At 39.0% G+C, this 20,004-nt stretch overlaps 1 protein-coding gene across 1 annotated transcript in view; it reads left to right on the plus strand.

Annotated features, from left to right (window-relative positions):
• Nucleotides 1-3,738: 3,738 nt before the first annotated feature.
• The window catches only part of LOC117369755 (gamma-aminobutyric acid receptor subunit gamma-3), a 42,076-nt gene continuing 25,810 nt past the window's right edge, over nucleotides 3,739-20,004 (plus strand). Inside the window, exons 1-3 of the mRNA XM_055221328.1 lie at nucleotides 3,739-3,791; nucleotides 3,889-4,094; nucleotides 17,717-17,784. Coding sequence (XP_055077303.1) covers nucleotides 3,739-3,791; nucleotides 3,889-4,094; nucleotides 17,717-17,784 — 327 coding nt within the window. The remainder of the gene's footprint in view (nucleotides 3,792-3,888; nucleotides 4,095-17,716; nucleotides 17,785-20,004) is intronic.

Consider the following 20,004-nt stretch of genomic DNA (forward strand, 5'->3'; position numbering starts at 1 on the left):
TACTCTGATACATATATACTGTACATAAGTGCATAGAGTAAAGTATTATCTCAGTATCTCTCAACTCCACTTCCCCAAACAATCCCTGATTCTTCATGTTTGTGCACTCTGTAGGACAAGGCAGGTTGATAGAGTGGACATCTCTGCAGTCATGCTAAAATTCAAAAACCTTAATCTCGGTTGATGGACATTGGAGGTTGGTTTCACGTGCTGCTGTGGTTTGATTACACAGACTTGTACACACACATAAACACACACATACACACACAGCTCCTATCTGACCCAGTCCAGCTCAGGATCCTCTGCAGCCCTGACATCTGGCTCACATCTGTTTGTAAGGATTTAGCTCCATTTAAGTTGCTTTTTCCATTGAGCGAGTCCATATACTCTACACTAAATTAAGCTGACACTGATGCCTCCAAATGACATCAATCACAGAGGGGTAAGAAGCGCAGACAAGAACTAAAGAGGCTGGGACAGTGCCATGGTGTGTGTGAGAGATGGACATAGTGTGGAGGAGCAGTGCCCTCTGGCAGACCATTGCAAGAATAGTGTGTCCTTTTGTAAAGGCAAGTATACAGTTTCAAGGCTGGGTTTGAACTGATTTACCAACTAATAATAATTATTATTATTATTAAATATTTTTTCAGTGCAATACCTTAGAGACTAAATTCTAATCAGTCTGTTTCTCTGGTAAAGTGTTGAGTCCAGATACTCCTTCAGAACTCACATACACTCATATAATGCTGAGTCAGCACTTTAACTGTAAGTACACATTGATTTATACATGATGACGTCTACTGAAAAGATATATGACCCTGCAAGTATTTGACCCGTTGAACTATTGTTCCTTTGTGTGTGACTGAAGTGAATGCATAACATAACTCGAGATGGCCTTTCAGTAGCTCTAAGCAACATTTTTTGTAAATGAAATTTGTAGATAGAAAAAATAAAATAAAATTAAGTGCTAAGTAATTGAGATTTGATATAAATTATATCATATCATGTATCCGCATATATAAGACAATATATATGTGGATGTATGGCTTACCTTAGTTTACATCTATAACCTCAAAAAACTAAACTAACTAAATAATTAACAAACTAACAAACTAAATAAATAAATAAATAAATAAATAAATAAATAAATAAATAAATAAATAAATAAATAAATAAATAAATAAATAAATAAATAATTGTACTCTTGCGTAACCAGCAGAGGGCGTCCGCAGTCAGCTCCAAACAGGGAACGCTTTGAATAAAGAGAAACCACCTGTGGCTCAGCTCAGGAAGTTCACCTTGGCTATATTTAATTCAAATTGAATGACTCCTTATATGAGAATATATGATGAATATTGCCATTTGATTCTTGTTTAACCAGTGGCTGGGCCTATTTTTGAGTGTTGCATCTTCTCCTAGGCTAGCCTATAATTAACAAAAAAAAAAAAAAAAAAAAAAAAAAAAAAAAAAAACAAAAAACCATAACATATTTTTTCACCCATATGAAAAAAAAAATCTACAACAATCATGCTTTGCTTGAATTATACAATAATAATATCTTATGAATTCTGTGTGACCTACTTTAGATGCCCAGCCCATCATTTGCAACCATTTGTCAATTACACAATTTTGTAAACATGGGCTGGTCTTGCCCTGATTATGAGGATCTGTTAGAAAGATTCATCTATTATGCACTGTGAATGTAAACTTAATGACAGGCGTCTTATGTATTACACAGGTTGGATATTGAAACTAGCTATGAAATGGCTCTTGTCAGGTTATCCTTGTGTTTTCTCTCAGAGCTGTAGCTGAAGCCATGCAGACAGGGCAGAGAGCATCCACCTCTGTGTGACCTTCCAGTGGAGCCACTCTGATTCATGTCTCCTGCATTCACCACATCTTTTTTTTACACCTCCTCCAAAATGGTGCCTTTTTAAAAAACATAACTCTTGCATTTTCAGTAGGCGCTCACCTGTGAATGACCCCACTGATGGTTATGGCTTTAGCTCTGAGAAACAAATGCTTGTACAGTAACCAGCTATCTGTCCAGGTGCATTATGGGACTGAGCTGAACACAGAGATGACACGGATGACACACTGACATATCAAGGTCTCATATTATGCTGTTTTCTGATCTATGTTATAATGTTGTTTCCTTAACACAAACAGACCTAGAGATGTGTTTTGTTTCATTCACACATGTTTAACACACAAACTTCTCTCAAACAAAAAACACTTTGTTTCACCTTGTGATGTCATCATGTGGTGATGAGGTGGAAGTACTCCACTGTGTTTTTAAACTCCACACACCTTCACTAGACTCATTTGGATGATTTCAGCCCTGTAGTTGCCAATCTCAACTAAACTAAAGGTAAAAGGAGCTGTTAACTTGAAAACTACCACTATATGACATCACAAGGTGGAACAGAGCATTTTGAGCTTTGGAGATGTAACAGACTAATAATAAAGTGTTACTCAAACATGTGTGTGAATGAAACAAAACACTATATGACCTTTAAAGGTCCTATATTACACAAAAATACTCCTGCAAGCTTTAAGTCATGTTCTAATGCTGTTACCTCCTAAAAAAAACAGACCTGAAGTTGAGTTTTGTTTCATTCACACATGTTTGAGTAACACTTTATTATTACTCTGTCTACATCTGCAAACCTCAAAATGCTCTGATCCACCTTCTGATGTAATGAAGCAGTAGTTTTCGAGTTAACAGTTCCTTTTACCTTTTGCTTAGTGAAGTGAAGATGTATGGAGTTTAAAAACACAGTGGAGCACTTCCTGTATTACCACATGACATCACAAGGTTGAGCGCTTTCTGTTTGAGAGAAAAACATGAATGTTAAACATGTGCAAATGAAACAAAATATAACTCCAGGTCTGTTTGTGATGAGGAAACAACATTAGAACATAGATCAGAAAATAGTGTAACATTTCAACAATATGTGTTTAACCATTGATGCTGCACGGTATGGATACTTTATAGAAGCAGAAACCTCCTTCGAAAAAGTTAATTCTCCACCAAAAAATAAATAAAAAATAAATAAATAAAAATTACAGACGCCTCTGATTTAATAGTTGAAAATAACTATTCCCAATTGAGTTATTTATTATTTGCCATTTTAGGATTGGCGGTCACCAGTAGAGCAGGAACTGTTGCAGCAGATTCACTTTTTTGCTTTATTTACCACTTCACGATACGTATATGACCACTGGACAAACTGTAAGGAAGATCATCTGCAGAATGTCTTGACTCTTAACTAGAACATTAAGCTCAAAGCTCAAGTACAAACTAAACTGTGTTTGTTGTATTGGATAAATTATCTCTCCATCAACACTGCAGTATTCCATTTAACATACTAATAAGATGTTCAGTGCTATTTAATCATCACATGATGAGACATGAGGCTCTTGTTTTACAGTAAGGTCTTGAGGGACACAGTGACGTCGCCTCGAGATGAATTGGGGGCTCACTCCGCGCGCACCTGCGTAAGGGCAGCAGTGTTTGCGCTCGAGGACCACAACTCTGTTCAGGATTGTCCATTAAATTCTTTTCGTACTCTGGGGATATTTCTAAACGCAGATTTCATCAATGACTCAGATTTATACTGGATTACAAACTATGGCGCGCTGTGAGCTCGGGTTTCCCAATCAGCCGCTGTGACCACCGTCTCCAGAGCATCGTAGAGCCATCGTCGTTCATTCACTCTTAACCCGCGCAACAACATGCCAGTCCTAATATTGCCTTATGTTTTACTTTTGTGGCTTCTTCCCTCATGGTAAGTTACACTAAACTCATCTATATAAGTTTAAACAACATAAAATAAACTTCATGTCTCGATGCGTAAACTTCTTTTCTTTTTGTGCGTAACGGAGGACTTTTTCACCCTATTTACACGTGTTCGTCTTATTTTGTAACTTGTATTCCTGGTTTAGTTGTTTAACAATGGAGTACGACGAGGACTACGAGGACGTAACCATGAATCAAATGCTGGCTCCCAAATCACAACAATCAGACGCCACGGAAATACTTAATCATTTACTGAAGGAATACGACAAGAAACTGCGACCAGACATTGGAGGTGAGGTTCAATTTGAGCTTTTTATTCAATTATTTAGTGACAGTAGAGCAGTAGACTATATTAGGCAATTGGAGATGGAGTTCACAGCTTAACATTTTCAACTTATATACGAGAAAGGATTGAAGTATTTGGTCACAAAGCATAAAGATATTTTTATAAAGCCTATATTTTTCTGTTTCTGGAAAAAAAAAAAAGCTTATCATGTTTCTTTCCTGCTGATACATCTTTAGTATGCAGTTTTTCATTGATTCCCACAAAAACACATAAAAATTCATATCCTTTAGGGGCTGTAGTGGACATACTGTAACCCCTATATGTGACATGTAATTTTCTGCAGTGCACAAAGTCAGATTGCTTTTGTATGGTACAGTGTGCAGGTGTGTGCTGGGACCAAACGGGAGAGGAGAAGAGAAGGCTATTACTGTTATGTTTGTTTCTTGCCATGTAACTGGGGTCTATATACGGGATGAAAACAATTTAGATAGGACTGCCAAATTAATCACAATCAAATCTAAATTGCCAATACCATATACTCTCTCCTGTGTGTCATAAAGGGACACTATGAAGGGTCCATCACCTGCTTGTCTCCGTGATTTGTCTAGAATGTTCCACAGTAGTGTACTGATCTTTTCTATCTCCATGGAGACAATGCTTATGGAAACTGCATCTCCCACCCCCTCATCAGAAAAGTTACATAGTGTACTTTAAATCAGTTCCATTGTATTTTGCTTCATCTGTAGATCAGTTTCCTGTACAATCCACACAAAGGTCATTTTCACTATAAAACACAGAATAGGTAAAAAAAACAAAAAGAAAGTATTTTGGAAAAGACTTGCTGTTGCCCATCATATGATCTGTGCTCTGAGATGGCACGTTCTGCAGTTTAGCCCTTGATATCACTCTGTGCCACCTTAATGAATTGATTAGCTATTGATCTAACCCTGCTTTCTCCATTCAAAAACAGAGGTAGACAGGCTTTATGTAAATTGAATAATTTACTAATATGCAGGTCTAGAACCTGTTTTATATTTCAGTAAACAATAACAATCAAAAGTTAATCTAAAACTAATGCAAAGTCTCTTTTCTAACACTTATAATTCATATTCATGCATAAGCAATTTATAAAGACCAGAATAAAGTAAACTTTAACTATCTGTAGACAAGCACGTAAGTGTCTACAGTGAATTCTTGTGAAAATCCCATGATGAAATGAGATGTTATCTGTCAAAGGACATAACTTCTTTTCACTGCTCCGCTGCACAATTTAAATGTGTAAAACTATTCAGCTGTGACTTTGAAACACTAAGCTCCCGGTTTATTAAAAAAAAAAGAAAACAACTAACTGCACAAGTCGAGCGGTGCTGTCATTTGGAAAAGACAGACAAATTAGTGAAGTTTGATGTTAATACCTCTGGAAGAGTAACTAACCAAAGGGTTGTGACATGGGACCCTTCAAATCTCGAGCAAAAGGTTCATGGTCATAAAGTGCCTTGTTGGAGGATTGGCCTAGGTCTGTTTTATTGTTTTTATTCTACAAGAAGAGTATATTCCATCCATCCATTTTCCTCCCCCTATCCGGGGCCGGGTCGCAGGGGCAACAGTTTAAGCGGGGACTCTCAAACTTCCCTCACCCCAGACATGTCCTTCAGCTCTTCTGGTGGGACCCCAAGTTGTTCCCAGGCCAGCCGAGAGACATAGTCCCTCCAGCGTGTCCTGGGTCTTTGGGGCCTCCTCCCGGTGGGACATGCCCAGAACACCTCCCTATGGAGGCGTCCAGGAGCTGATTCTCATCCCAGCCACTTCACACCCGCCCCAGTGCCTGCTGCAGGTCCTGGCTCGATGAAGCCATCAGGACAAGAACATCTGCAAACAGCAGAGATGAAATCCTGTGGTTAAATATGATGAACAGAATCAAGACAAAGGGCAGCTCTGGCAGAGTCCAACATGCACTGGGAACAGGTCTGACTTACTGTAATGCAAACCCAGCTCCTGCTCCGGTCATACAGGGACCGGAGAGCCCTTAGCAAATTGCCCCAGACTCCATAGTCCGGGAACACCCCTCAGAGGACACCACGAGGGACACAGTCAAATGCCTTCTCCACAAAAGACATGTGGGCTGGTTGGGCAAACTCCCATGAGCCCTCAAGGACACGATGGAGAATATAGAGCTGGTCCAGTGTTCTGCGACCAGGACAAAAAAACACACTGCTCGTCCTGAATCTGAGGTTCGACTGCCATTCGGAAGAAGAGTATATTCAAACTCAAAACCCCACATAGTCTGGGAATTGAACCCAAGGCCTTCAAAATAAAGTTGGCCACATAGACCCTAAATAAGTCAGTCTTCCTTATTGTTGCCTCTTTTAGTTTTTACAGTGACTATGCTATGAAGCTAATAAAGATGTGACCTTTCCAGTGTCCAGACGATCATCCATCTCTCTCCCTCACTCTCATTATTCTTGTACCACACATGCATCTCCATGGTCTCTCTCTGCTAAAGCTAATGCTAAACTAACTCCTGCGGCTGTATTGTAACAAAGCATGATAAATCGGGCTGGGAACAATTACCCTTTTTTCCAAAATCCCCCGGCTCTGGAGCAAAGATAAGTACATTAGAAAGCTATTTGTTGAAAGTGGTGTTTCTTTGATAGGCTATAGCTGTGGAAGGTTTTGACCTTGTCCTCTTTAGTATTAGTGGAAGGGGCAGTGGAGGTAGTGATCGGTCAGTCTTTCAAAACAGCATTACTCAGTGCTCTGGAGGGTAATTTATGGTTGTGTTAAATGACAGAACATATACTCGAGGAGTGTCAAGGTGCATATAGGATAGTGTCATTAAAAATCATAGTGTATCACACTTAATGTGGAAATAATAGCACTTCTTTATAATGCTCAATAATACACAGCTATAGAAAGGTCTTGGGGGTAACTGCTCTTATCTATTGAACCACATGTGTTCCTTAACACATAGTTAAATAGCTGGCCCTATCTTGAAATAACAAATCTTAAGTGTCCACTGGCTTCTCTCCATGGAAATTTAGTTTCTTTGTCCATAATATTCCACAGAATGGCATAAAACAAATCTATGTCCATGGAGAATGTTTCCAAAGTATGGGTATAACTTTCAACAGTATAACAGTACTTTGTCTCCATGGAATCATGCAGGTGATGTTCCATCTCCAGAACGTTATACAGTGTAATAATTCAGTCTTAGAGCCTAGTCACAGTTAGTTTTTCTTATGGTTCTTTTCCTCAAAAAATTTGCCTGTCTCATTTGAAATATGCCAAAGGTTGACATGTGTGAGGAGAAATCACAAATGATCCCCGTTTATTTCACCTTCCAAGCTTACCACATATGCAAAGTGTGAGTTGTCCTGGAGTATTAAAGCATATGGATACATACATAACAGGGCCAGTATACTATAGTGAGTGTGATTGTGGAGTCAGTGAAATCACCTGCTCTGGCTGAAGTGTGCACTGTTCTGGTGACTGCAGAGATGGAGATAGAATAGGACTGAACAAACTAATCCTTGCACAGGAGATGAGGTGAAATAATGGCTTACATCTCAATGATTTCACATAGAATTCTAAATTCTAAAAATGTGGAAGAAAACACCATTATCTTGTTCTATTTTGTTACTGTAGTTACTTCTTTTCCTGACATTTCTATTGCTTAAGTACACTGTGTAACTTTTCTAGTGGAACATACACCACCTACTGGTCTCTGTTCCAGTATAAGGCATTAAACCTTCATAATTCCAAGTAGACAAGCAGGTGACACCACTCACAGTAAGAATGTATGTTTTTTATGGCATTCTCAAACAATAAGAATACCTGTAATTAATGAATGAAAGATAATTAGGCTTAATGCCATACTGTGGAATTGTGAGGAAACTGGCTCTATGGACACAACAGATGGCATGATTCCACAATAGAAATAATTAACTGTAATAGTCATTGTTCAGATTTTAAGTCAATATTGTAATTTCATATTTTTCCTTGTCGCCTTATTTTCCTTTGTTTATTTTTATAACTTTTAAACGTGTTTGTTCCTAGAACTCAAACTTTTGCATTATCAAACGCAAATGTCTATCTTTAGGAAATCCAAGAGTCTATAGTTATTTGGACTAAGTTGACTATGTTCCTGACTGCTTTTATTCAAATCCCTATGTCACTTTTTTCGCTTCTGACTTGTGTATCCGTCCATCTTCCTCTGAAAGCCTATTATTGAGTCACTGCCGTGTTTCTTGACATTTTACACAATGGTAAAACCACAGCTGATAATTACCACGGATTTTCTCTGAGTCCATTACGGAGCCACAAATGTACTAGTGCTGCTTTACATCAAGCTTTCATTCTCCACACAGTTTGGTCCAATTGATGTAGTTTGCAGACAGTTACCATCTCTACATTTAAGGAGATTAAATGATAGCTTTCACACAACCGGTACTTCACTTCACTTCTGTAATCATTATGTCCATTTCCATCCATTTTCTTCCGCTTATCCGGGGCCGGGTCGCGGGGGCAGCAGTCTAAGCAGGGACTCCCAGACTTCCCTCACCCCGGACACGTCCTCCAGCTCCTCCGGTGGGACCCCAAGGCGTTCCCAGGTCAGCCGAGAGACATAGTCCCTCCAGCATGTCCTGGGTCTTCCCCGGGGCCTCCTCCCGGTGGGACATGCCCAGAACCCTATCCCTAAGGGTGCGCCCAGCCACTCTGCGGAGGAAGCCCATTTCAGCCGCTTGTATCCGCGCTCTTGTCCTTTCGGTCATTACCCAGAGCTCATGACCATAGGTGAGGGTAGGAACGTAGATTGACCGGTAAATCGAGAGCTTCGCCTTCCGGCTCAGCTCCTTCTTCACCACAACGGACCGATACAGCGACCGCATCACTGCAGACGCTGCACCGATCCGCCTGTCAATCTCACGCTCCATCCTTCCCTCACTCGTGAACAAGACCCTGAGATACTTGAACTCCTCCACTTGGGGCAGAGACTCACCACCCACCCGGAGAGAGCAAACCACCTTTTTCCGGTCGAGAACCATGGCCTCGGATTTGGAGGAGCTGATTCTCATCCCAGCCGCTTCACACTCGGCTGCAAACCGCCCCAGTGCTGCAGGTCCTGGCTCGAAGAAGCCATCAGGACAACATCATCTGCAAACAGCAGAGATGAAATCCTGTGGTTCCCAAACCAGGCCCCCTCCAGCCCCTGGCTGCGCCTAGAAATTCTGTCCATAAATATAATGAACAGAACCGGTGACAAAGGGCAGCCCTGGTGGAGTCCAACATGCACCGGGAACAGGTCTGACTTACTGCCGGCAATGCGAACACAGCTCCTGCTCCGGTCATACAGGGACCGGACAGCCCTTAGCAAAGAGCCCCGGACCCCATACTCCCAGAGCAACCCCCAAAGGACACCACGAGGGACACGGTCGAATGCCTTCTCCAGATCCACAAAACACATGTGGACTGGTTGGGCATACTCCCATGAGCCCTCGAGGACCCGATGGAGAGTATAGAGCTGGTCCAGTGTTCCACGACCAGGACGAAAACCACACTGCTCCTCCTGAATCCGAGGTTCGACTATCGGTCGCATTCTCCTCTCCAGTACCCTGGAATAGACCTTACCGGGAAGGCTGAGGAGTGTGATTCCCCTATAATTGGAACACACCCTCCGGTCCCCCTTCTTATAGAGGGACCACCACCCCGGTCTGCCATTCCACAGGTACTGTCCCCGACCGCCACGCGATGTTGCAGAGACGTGTCAGCCAAGACAGCCCCACAACATCCAGAGACTTGAGGTACTCAGGACGGATCTCGTCCACCCCCGGAGCCTTGCCACCGAGGAGCTTGACAACCACCTCAGTGACTTCAGCCAGGGTGATGGACCAGTCCAACTCTGGGTCCCCAGTTTCTGCTTCCTCCTCGGAAGACGTGACAGTGGGATTGAGGAGATCCTCAAAGTATTCCTACTTCATTATGTCCATTCTCTAGAAATTTTAAATTAAATTACAACAGAATTAGGGAGTACCTTTGTCAGAAAATAAATTACACTGGCATGCATTTCTCCTTTCTTGGAATTTGAAGGCAAGGAAAGAAAAGTCTTAAGTGTATTTATTAGAGATCCACCGATATGGGTATTTTCAGGACCAATGCCGATACCGATTGTTTAGAATCCGAGCAACCAATGGCAAATAAGCACTGCCAATATTGGGCCGATTTTGATTATTATGTCACTAAAATTTATTCAAAATTCCCCCCAATCCTTTTTTACCATACATTTCATGCAGTTATTTCTTCTCTTTTAAGTCTTAAAATAAACCTTTGTGTGTACTCTTTATGAAGCAGGCTGGCCAAAACAGAATATCGGCCTCTACTGGAGATTTAAAACCCCTAAAAAGTATTGGCCAACAGATACTTGACACTTGTATTGATGAATGAAAACCACACAACCACCCACACACAGGGAAAACATGCAAACTCCACATGGATAAGAATTGTCACTCGAACTTTGGAATTTTCTGCTATGAAGCCAGCTGCTCAGCTTCCATGCTGCTAATAATACAGCCATGTACTTCTTGTAGAAATGAATCTTCACTATAAAAATGACTATAGAATCATTAATGTTAGCATGCTCCCTCTCATGTCCTTAAGCTCAATAGTGATATATGACGGTGGTTAGTGTTGCACTTAGCCCCTGGGTGGAGATCTGCTTTACATTTTGAATATTTCAGAGCTCTGAGCATTCCTTCTACAGTAATGAGTGTGACCACAGAGTACAGCCCACGTGCCATCAGTCATTGTGGCTCTGTGTGAAAGACGCAGGAGAATGGAGCGTGCATAGACTGTCCCGCATGTACAGAGGTGTGTCATGGGGACAACCTGTTACCTCCGATGATTAATGAAAGCACCAAAGACTACACTGGAGCTGAGAGAAAGGAGATGAAGAGAGGTAGAGACATCTGAGTTTACATTAGTCAGGTAGATTTGTTAAACAGGTAGTATTATGCTAAATTGACTTTTTGGCGCTTTCTACAATGTTATAATGTTGTTCCCTCAGCAAAAATACATGCTTGAAGAGTTTTTATATGTCATTCATGCATGTTTGAGCAATCTAGCAGTCTCTCCCCAGTACTATTTGAACCCTCCTTATGGTTAGCAGTGCGATCCTGTCCAAAGCTCCGCCCACAAGCCTACATTACCCATGCTCCAGCACAGCCATTTTTTGTAAATATACAAGAGATATACAAAATTGCACTACAGCTTCACAAACCTGATACAATGTGCAGTAGTTTCATTAGTGTAATGCATGCCGATTTTTGTGTTAGCACTCTGAACGGGGAGTGGCTTGGCAGGAGACTTTATAATTGTAATACCTTGTTTTTGGTGAATATAGCCTTTTCAAAACAATAAAAGGTAACATGGTGATCTAAATAGGTCAACAATTAATACCCTGTAGAAGTGCAGTACTCCCTCTTTGACTTTGACTTTGAATAATTCAAATAGGCTGCAATACTAAATACACACACACACTCTTGATCAAGATATGTCCAAAGCGTTTTGAGCTGTTGAATTCTGGTTTGGTCATGTTTCATCTTATAATAATAATAATTAAGATATTATTAAGGCATTTTGTGAGTGGATGAAAACACAATCAGACAGAAAATTGTTGGCTTTTCAAGGATTTAACCTATTTATAAACAAAGGATTAAATAAGTTATATGGAACTTAATTTGGTCAGACTTTCCAAAAGTTGAGGTAAGAGATTCATAAGGTCAACAAACACATTGACTACAAGCATCACGCTGCACTTTTATAAAGCAGTAGTTATTGTGGTGGTGTTGCAATACATGGTCATTTCATATTAAATAAATTCAATATTTCAGACATTTGTAAACAGGCTGCGGTCCCCTTGGAAAGGACACAGACAGTCAAACTGAAAAGTGTTTAAAGACATAGCTTATAAGTGACATTTATATGAGATTAGCAGAGCAGAGGGCATCACTTACAAAATATTTCTCATACTTACACTTACAATCTTACTTTACCTTCATTAAACACTATTTGACCGGACAAGGACATACAGTATCTAATTATACTGTTGAAAGAAGCAAGGTTGGAATAGAATGACAGAAATTAGCAAATGTCTTAAAATGGTTCACGTAATCGACCTTAACTCACTATGAGGACACACGCAGTACCATGGAGTAAAGCTGCCCCTAAAAGGAACATTTTTAGATGTAAATACACCAGTTAGATCTATTACTTTTACATAAACTGAAAGAGGTTTGAAGTGAATGACCAACTGACCTTATATTTCTGGATGCACAAGCAACTGCAGTGTTATCTGTAAATATAAAGTCGACAGTGATTTCTAGGTATAACTGCAACTGAACTGAAAATGCAGACGGACAGTAATATAACTCATCTCGAAAGGCTTTCAATGAGACATAATTAACTCAAGTACCCATTGTTTTTATTCTTCAGCCTACACCTCATGGTTTATTCCTGTCTCTGAGAATAAATATAGAACAGATGTATGCACAGTTAGAAATACACTTTTGTACCATGGATACAGTCTATGACATTACTGAGACTGGCAGAAGAAATACAAAATAATATGTCGTGTGTACTTCTCTAACTTAGATAAGACCTTACCAACAGGAGCACTGCCTTAACAAGGAAAATGTCATCTGTATCTTTTATTCATGCTGCCTTGACGACCACACTGTGTGACTTCTTTCATGCTCTTGTCATGTAAGAGGTCAAGTGGACACATCACACATTACAGCTATTGTGTTTACTCTTATGGGGGTAGGATGTGCTGTACTTCTGCTCGGTTAGTGAATCTGTGATTTCATGGAGAGAAAGATCGTTTAGTAGTCAAGTAACAGGTCAGTGTGATCGTAGTCAACAAATTGTTTCATTGAAAGTGTAACCTGAGTTCTGAGTTGCTTATACATCCAAATATGCAGTTCTTAAATAAGTACTTCTTTGTATACTTGTTTTTGAATGATCTTCCTTGAGCATGTGGTCTTGCGGGCGCAGTTTGTGTCAGATACATAATACATTTGAAAGGTTTTGACGGTACCACATCCTCTTGTAGTCGACTAATGGATGCATAAGACGCGTTTTTTGTCGCTATTGGCCAGAAATGTGAAGCTTGTTAGAGCTGCATGATTTGGGAAAAAATATTTTATTGCAATTTTTCTGACAAGAATTATGATTATGATTAGATTTAGTCTAATAATAGGATTCTGTTCAAAGTTCACATTTTAAAAGCTTACAGAAGAATTCACTGAAAAAGACTGAAATAAGAACTGACAAACTAATACATTTTCATTTTTCTATAGATCTAAACTGCTGGGACAGCAGAATACAGAATAAGATGTATTTTGATGTGTATGGAGGAAACTATAGTTCCTCAAAAATGGTACCCTTTATGATTTGCTAATTGGATCCATTCAAATTGCAATTTTGATTTGATTATGATTAATCTTGCAGCCCTACAAGAGACACAATTGAGATACTGTTTTACTCAAATATATTTTCTTTGTGTAGCAGAATATGCTGACTAAAACCCATCACATGTTTTACTAGATTGCAGAACCTCCCAGTATTGCATTAAATGTGAGACAAAGACTCATCAGAGTAAGTTGCTCTTGAGCCTGACTTTGAAATCTTGGATGAACTACCAAAAGACACTGCAGATAATGTAGGTGCATGTGAGAGAGACTGCAGGTTAGATTATAGATTTCCTGCCTTAACCTGTTCCAGGTTCCATGTGCACAGCTGTAGATACAAGCTTTTGTCTGATTAATAACAGGTCTAATGATACATTTCTTTTGTGTATGAATCACTTCTTTTTAACACTTGCTACCCACATCTTTTGTCTACTTACCATTTCTTTTGCCATGTAATCAAGATGAAGAACACGTCTCCTCTGAGTGTGAAAAGTGCATGTTTCTGCTCAAATGAAATGTAATACACTGTAAAGGATGTACTTATCTGTAAATATATAAATGGAAATATATGAAATATAAATGGTGATATTAGCCAGAACAATGTGCTTCTGATGATGTAACCTGCACCTTTAAAACTACACACATTTATTTTGAGCTTATATTACCGATAAGCTAAAATAGAAACTTCATCAAATCAAACCATTTGTGCTACAATAATGAGCTTTTCTCATAGTTCTGTGTCATCAAATGAAAGTAATATAGTTTTAATAATTATGGTGAGAATTGACGTTCAAATAAAGAAACAACATTAAAAGTTCATCTGTTTTTTTATTATGCAAAATCACTTTTTACCATCCATGCATGTTTCAGTAATTTAGCAGTCTCTCCTGTGCCCTATTCGGACCCTCCTTACTGTTAGTTGTAAAATTCTGTCCAATGCTCAGGCCTACGTCATCCATGCTCCAACATAGCAATTCTCCAACTCATAAAACATGTTATTACATTGTTTTTGGCGTATATAGCATTTTCAAATCTATAAACCGTAGCATGGAGATCTAAATATTTTATGTATTAGCAGTTAATACCCCCATCAATGTAAAACACCCTCTCTTTAAATTGACTTTTCAACACACTTCTTTACAATTTTGTCCCTACATGGAAATTTGTGACCATTCACCCAACATCACCCCTCAGTGTCACAGGCCCTGGTCAGTACCTACCTGGAGGATGAGCCTATTGTGCATGTTATAGGTCGCTGGTGTAAAGCTCACTCATACACAGGGAGAACATGCAAAATCCTCTCAGTTTGTTGTCATAAAAATTGTTTAAAAATAATACTCACTGAAGATTGTTGGAATGGTATTACAGTGACAATATGAGACAAAAAGCAGAGCAAATCTTACTGCAGTTCCACACATTTTAAACCCAATTAAGATCACATACTTTATTTTATTTTATTTTCAAGCATGTGTCACTAGGGCTGGGTACCGGGTTTTTTTTTGTTTTTGTTTTTTCTGATACAGTACTTTAATGATACCTGCTTTCAATACTGATTCCTAAATGGTTCTTTATTTTAAAAAAATGCGAGTGCTGTTTGTGCCCTTCATATATTGGCTAATTGACGCTGGCATTTAAAGCCAAGGAACCAAATCAGCTTCAGTCAGCTCTTACTTTGAACCAAGTGTCGGTGCCCAGTCCTATGTGTCATCAATAAGGAAAGCAGTTTTTTCAAAATAGGACCCAATAGAGAAGGTATTATTTGTTGTTCCCAAAGAATAATTCATTAGCTAAATACTGTTTAATTGAGCAGTTCCGATTTGATTGTGATGAATCTCGCAGTGCAATGTCCATGCTGTGATATGAACATTACGGCTGGTGTCCTCTGCGGTGTTGTCATGGTGATAGTGTGCTGTACTACAGTGTGACAGGTGTAACCTCCCGCGTGTGGCACTAACAACCTCAGACACACTCGGACTGGGACAGAGCTAATGTAAAGTGATGGGGGAAGTCTGCACTAATGCGAACGCTCAGGGCTCCATCTGTCACAGCTGCCACTCACTGCTCTAATGTCCAACGGTTAAATGACACCAAGGAGCGACCGGTGTGAAATCACAGGAGAGAGAGAGCAGGTTGAATCTAAAAGCACAATGAGCCAGTCTGCAGGTTTCAAAAACTAAAAATTCTACTTTAATTGAAGTGGTTATTTCTACCTGTACTGAAGGTTGACACTAACACTGGCAAGACAAAACAAGGCACTGTTCTTGTATCTTGTATCAAAGAGCCTGTATTTTATTAGTTTATGTAAAATGAAACAGGCACAGACTTTTAAGTCTGTATGCTGGATCCAAAAAAATCAAAACAGGTAAAAGAAAGCAGATCTGCACAGCTGTTTGTAGCTCACAGTTTTTATTTTCAATTACATATGTGACAATTTGGGGACATTTTTTACTTTTACTGTCATGACAAGACATTTAAAAGATATTATTACGGCAATGCAGTAATAATATCTTTTATTATGGCACAGCCATAGGTATGTCATCTTGGATTAAAAAAAAAAAAATCATCTCATAAAAAATGTGAGAAAAATGCCAGGGTTAGGTTAGAGGTTAGGGGTTAGGGGTCAGAGGTTAGGGGTTAGGGGTTAGGAGTTAGGGTTTAGGGTTTAGGGTTTAGGGTAGGTTGGGAGTGAGGGTGAGGTGTGACTTGTATGGGCGGAGTGTAGTACATGTGGGCCACTCATTGCTGCTTGTGGTTATGTTTTTGTTTTTTTGTTATTATTTTTTCAGCAGATTTCTGCAGGTTTGTCATCTTAAAACCTTTATTATTTTTTTTAAACTAGATTTTTAAGCCTCAGATTTCATGTTGAAATGTTGCACAATTTGGGGAAAACTATCTAATTGCATTTCTTCTGTGATTGTGATTAGATTTATGATTTATGTTCCAAGTTCATATTTCATGTACAGGAGAACTGACAAACAGTTTGAAATCTGAACTGACATACTAATACAAGAAGTACATTTCAGAACATGTTTGCACAGATCTAAACTACAGGGTTATCAGTTTTATATGCAGAAAAAGACAGGATATTTTCTTTTGAAGTTTGAAGGAAATGATGGCACTTGCTAACTGTGTTCTTCCAAATTGTCCAATAAAAATGTCCAAAGGAGAACAATGACCCTGTATTCTTTTACTATATAGATAGCTGTGAAATGGGATACAAATTCCATTTCTTCCAATGCTTCTTCCAAATTAATGCTCCACTTTCACATTTTCTATTGTAACTTTTGAGTGTTTTTCCAGTCTAGAATTGTAGAACTGCAATACAAGATTTTGAGGTTTTACTTCGCACAGTGGGGGTTGAATGCAGTCGTGGTCATCTGTGAATCACTCCGAGGTGGTTACAGTGGAGTGACTCATTGTGGGCTGTCTCGGTGGTACTTCTTCTGTCATTAGTACTTTTCTTTTGTGTAATGGACTGGAGGATCACAGGTGATGGCCCTGTGTACAAATTATGAGCAGTAAAAGCAGTTTCTAATGGCCGACAAAGTGTGCTATTTTAGTGTCACAGGCCATTTGTTGTAAGTAGCCAAACCTGCATACAGTATAATAACATGTATATTTGCATTGGACGGATGTTATTATCAAATGTGCCACACCGAGAAATACCTCAAAATCACAGCAATAAGTCCAGTATTTAAGAATGATATTACGTAGTGACACACAGGGTTCAAACACATGTAAAATAAAAATGCACGTATTTCTATTTTATGTATTTGTTGATTTTTGTGATTCTGAATTATGAAGTGAGTGAGTCTGTATCCTTTGCTCAGGTAGGTTCCAGCCAACAATGACAGCTCCAGGCAACTATTTATGCAGACTATTTTTTTCCATATGTTTCATTAAGTCTAAGGTCAGTCTTTGTAATACACTGGGTCATGCAAATGTTCCTCTAGTCACAGAAAGGGAGACTAGAGCTAGTACTACCCCATCTACCGAAGTACAAGATTTCATAGACGTGTGGGACAGTTGTGAGACAAATGTTATTAGCTATCATTTTATCAACACCTGCAGATCATGATGGTGTGTTGCTTCATATTTGTATTTCCATATTATAGATGCATTTTCTTCTTCTTCAAAAAAAGTTTTTCATGTTTATTTTCACAGTGAAGCCCACTCTCATCGATGTGGACATTTATGTGAACAGCATCGGACCAGTCTCCTCTATAAACATGGTGAGTCCTTTAACACACACACACACACACACTCATAGTTGCATCTTACAGCTCATCTATCTAAAACTGGAAATGACTTTTTTAAGATCTGTAGGATTTCTCTATGAGCAGTGTTGGGCAAGTTCCTCCAAAAGAAAGTAAAAGAAAGTTACCTACTGATAAAGCATGATGTATTTTTCTTTAAAATACGACCTGTGGCTGAAGTGACTCTGAATGAGGCATAATTGAGCCAAACATTTGCAGCACATCCATCAAAGCTGGTGTTAAATCCTGTAATGTAAAATAATGTTCAGACAAGTCATTGGACACAGGTCAAATTAACGCGTGGACTGTACGACTGATGTGGACAGCTCCAGTGGGATGTCCTGGAGTCAGCAAAGTCATTCTGTAATCTGCCCCATCTGGGAACAGTACGGGTGTGTAACTGTGTGTGCAAATGTAGATGAATGATTCACACAGGACAGGAGACATCAAGCATGTCTCTGACCAAGGACCCTTAGAACATACAACAAGGATATATGATGCTATAAGACTGCGTAGGGACTGTGGTTTCATCGAGTTATGGTGAAGGTGGCTTATATTAAATTCATATTAATAATGGAGAGTTATAGTGCCCTCATATTGCACTGTGGTGGTTAGTCTTTCTATTGTAAATATGATTTAACCTTTGGGAGTACTATTATTTACACCAAAAAACATCAAATAAAATGTATTGATTTTACATTTATGATTCTCAAATTTTTTTTCTACCATATACATACTTCAATCCCCACATGTGGAAAACTGCTGGTGCAGAAATATAATGTGATCTGCTGTTGGTTTGAGTCTCATAGTGTCATATGTTCATACTGTAACTGTCCGGCTTTGGAAGTTGAAAGACTCAGAAAGAAGAATTTCTTATTCTTTGACGTCCAGGGTGTTATGTAAATTTCTTACACAGGCTTTGTTTGACTCCATAATTTCAATAATATGTTTTAAAAATGTCTACATTGTCTTATAAATTATTAGAAGGAAATGTTTTACTGAATTAATCTTTACAACTAAATCTACTAAATATTTATATCACTGTAAATATTTGTATTTTAGTGTATTTGCAATTAGTACAGCTGCTAGTACTCCCACAGTTACTATACAGTAGTGTCACCATATATACTACTACAACTACTATTCATTATGTAGTATCCATTACCAAGCCTTGACCTTCTCCAAATGAATCTGTTTGCAAATGGAAAGAAAAATGTTCCCTATAAAAAATGACATGATTATGCTGCTCACTTATATGATCTGCAACTATCATCGGAGGCGCTGACTCTTTGTTGTGACTCTTTGATGTTGACGGTGACGTAGTTTTGTAATGCGGACATCTTGTTTCTTTTATTAAGTTGTTTTAGATGAATATTGCGATTTGAAATGTCCAAATTATATGTCCCATAAAGTCATAGATTATAAAACCTCTATATGAGACTCAAGCACAGTATGTCTTCTTTAACTAGTTTGCCCTCAGTCCTCAGATATCATGAGCTGATGATGTCCACATGAAGTGCTCTGTTGCATTGGAGAATACCAGGTCAGCAATAATGTCCACCACGTAGCACTGGCTCAGCAGCTTTTGACAAGTGACAAGTGAATCAGTCTTCAATACTACTTTTTCTGACATGCATGACGCCATTCCTGTCTGTGTATGTGATCTGTCTGAAGGCAGTATTATGAACAAACAAAACATAAGAAGAGAGGGAAACCTCTAATAACCTTGAGATTACTTCTGTGGTAACATTATGAGAGGTGCAAAGGCTTAGTAACTATGGAATATTAGTTTCTAAGGCTTCATAGATCATGGGCCTTTTTAGCCTAATTTAAAGAACAGATATTATGCTTTTATAACATACCAAAACATGTATGTATGGTATATAATAATTGTAATATTAGATCCTATGCTCTTAATTTCTCATAAATTGTGCTCCAGAGTCCCATCTTCTACCCTTGCTCAGAGCACTGACTTGCGCTGGCCCCTTTAAATGCACATCAGATACTTCACACCCCACACCCCTCCAGGCACCTGGGAGTGTTTTTTTTCTACCTGAGCCACACTCTCGGCAGCCATTGTTGTAGTTCTTTAGATAATGGAATCATACTTTTTAACTACCGATTGAAAATGGCAAGAAAACTTTACAGTCCAACCCTACACATTTGAACAATAATCTGACCTGGAGCACAAAGATG

The sequence above is a fragment of the Periophthalmus magnuspinnatus genome, chromosome 4, assembly GCF_009829125.3.
Source record: "Periophthalmus magnuspinnatus isolate fPerMag1 chromosome 4, fPerMag1.2.pri, whole genome shotgun sequence".
In the NCBI taxonomy this organism is placed as follows: domain Eukaryota; kingdom Metazoa; phylum Chordata; class Actinopteri; order Gobiiformes; family Gobiidae; genus Periophthalmus; species Periophthalmus magnuspinnatus.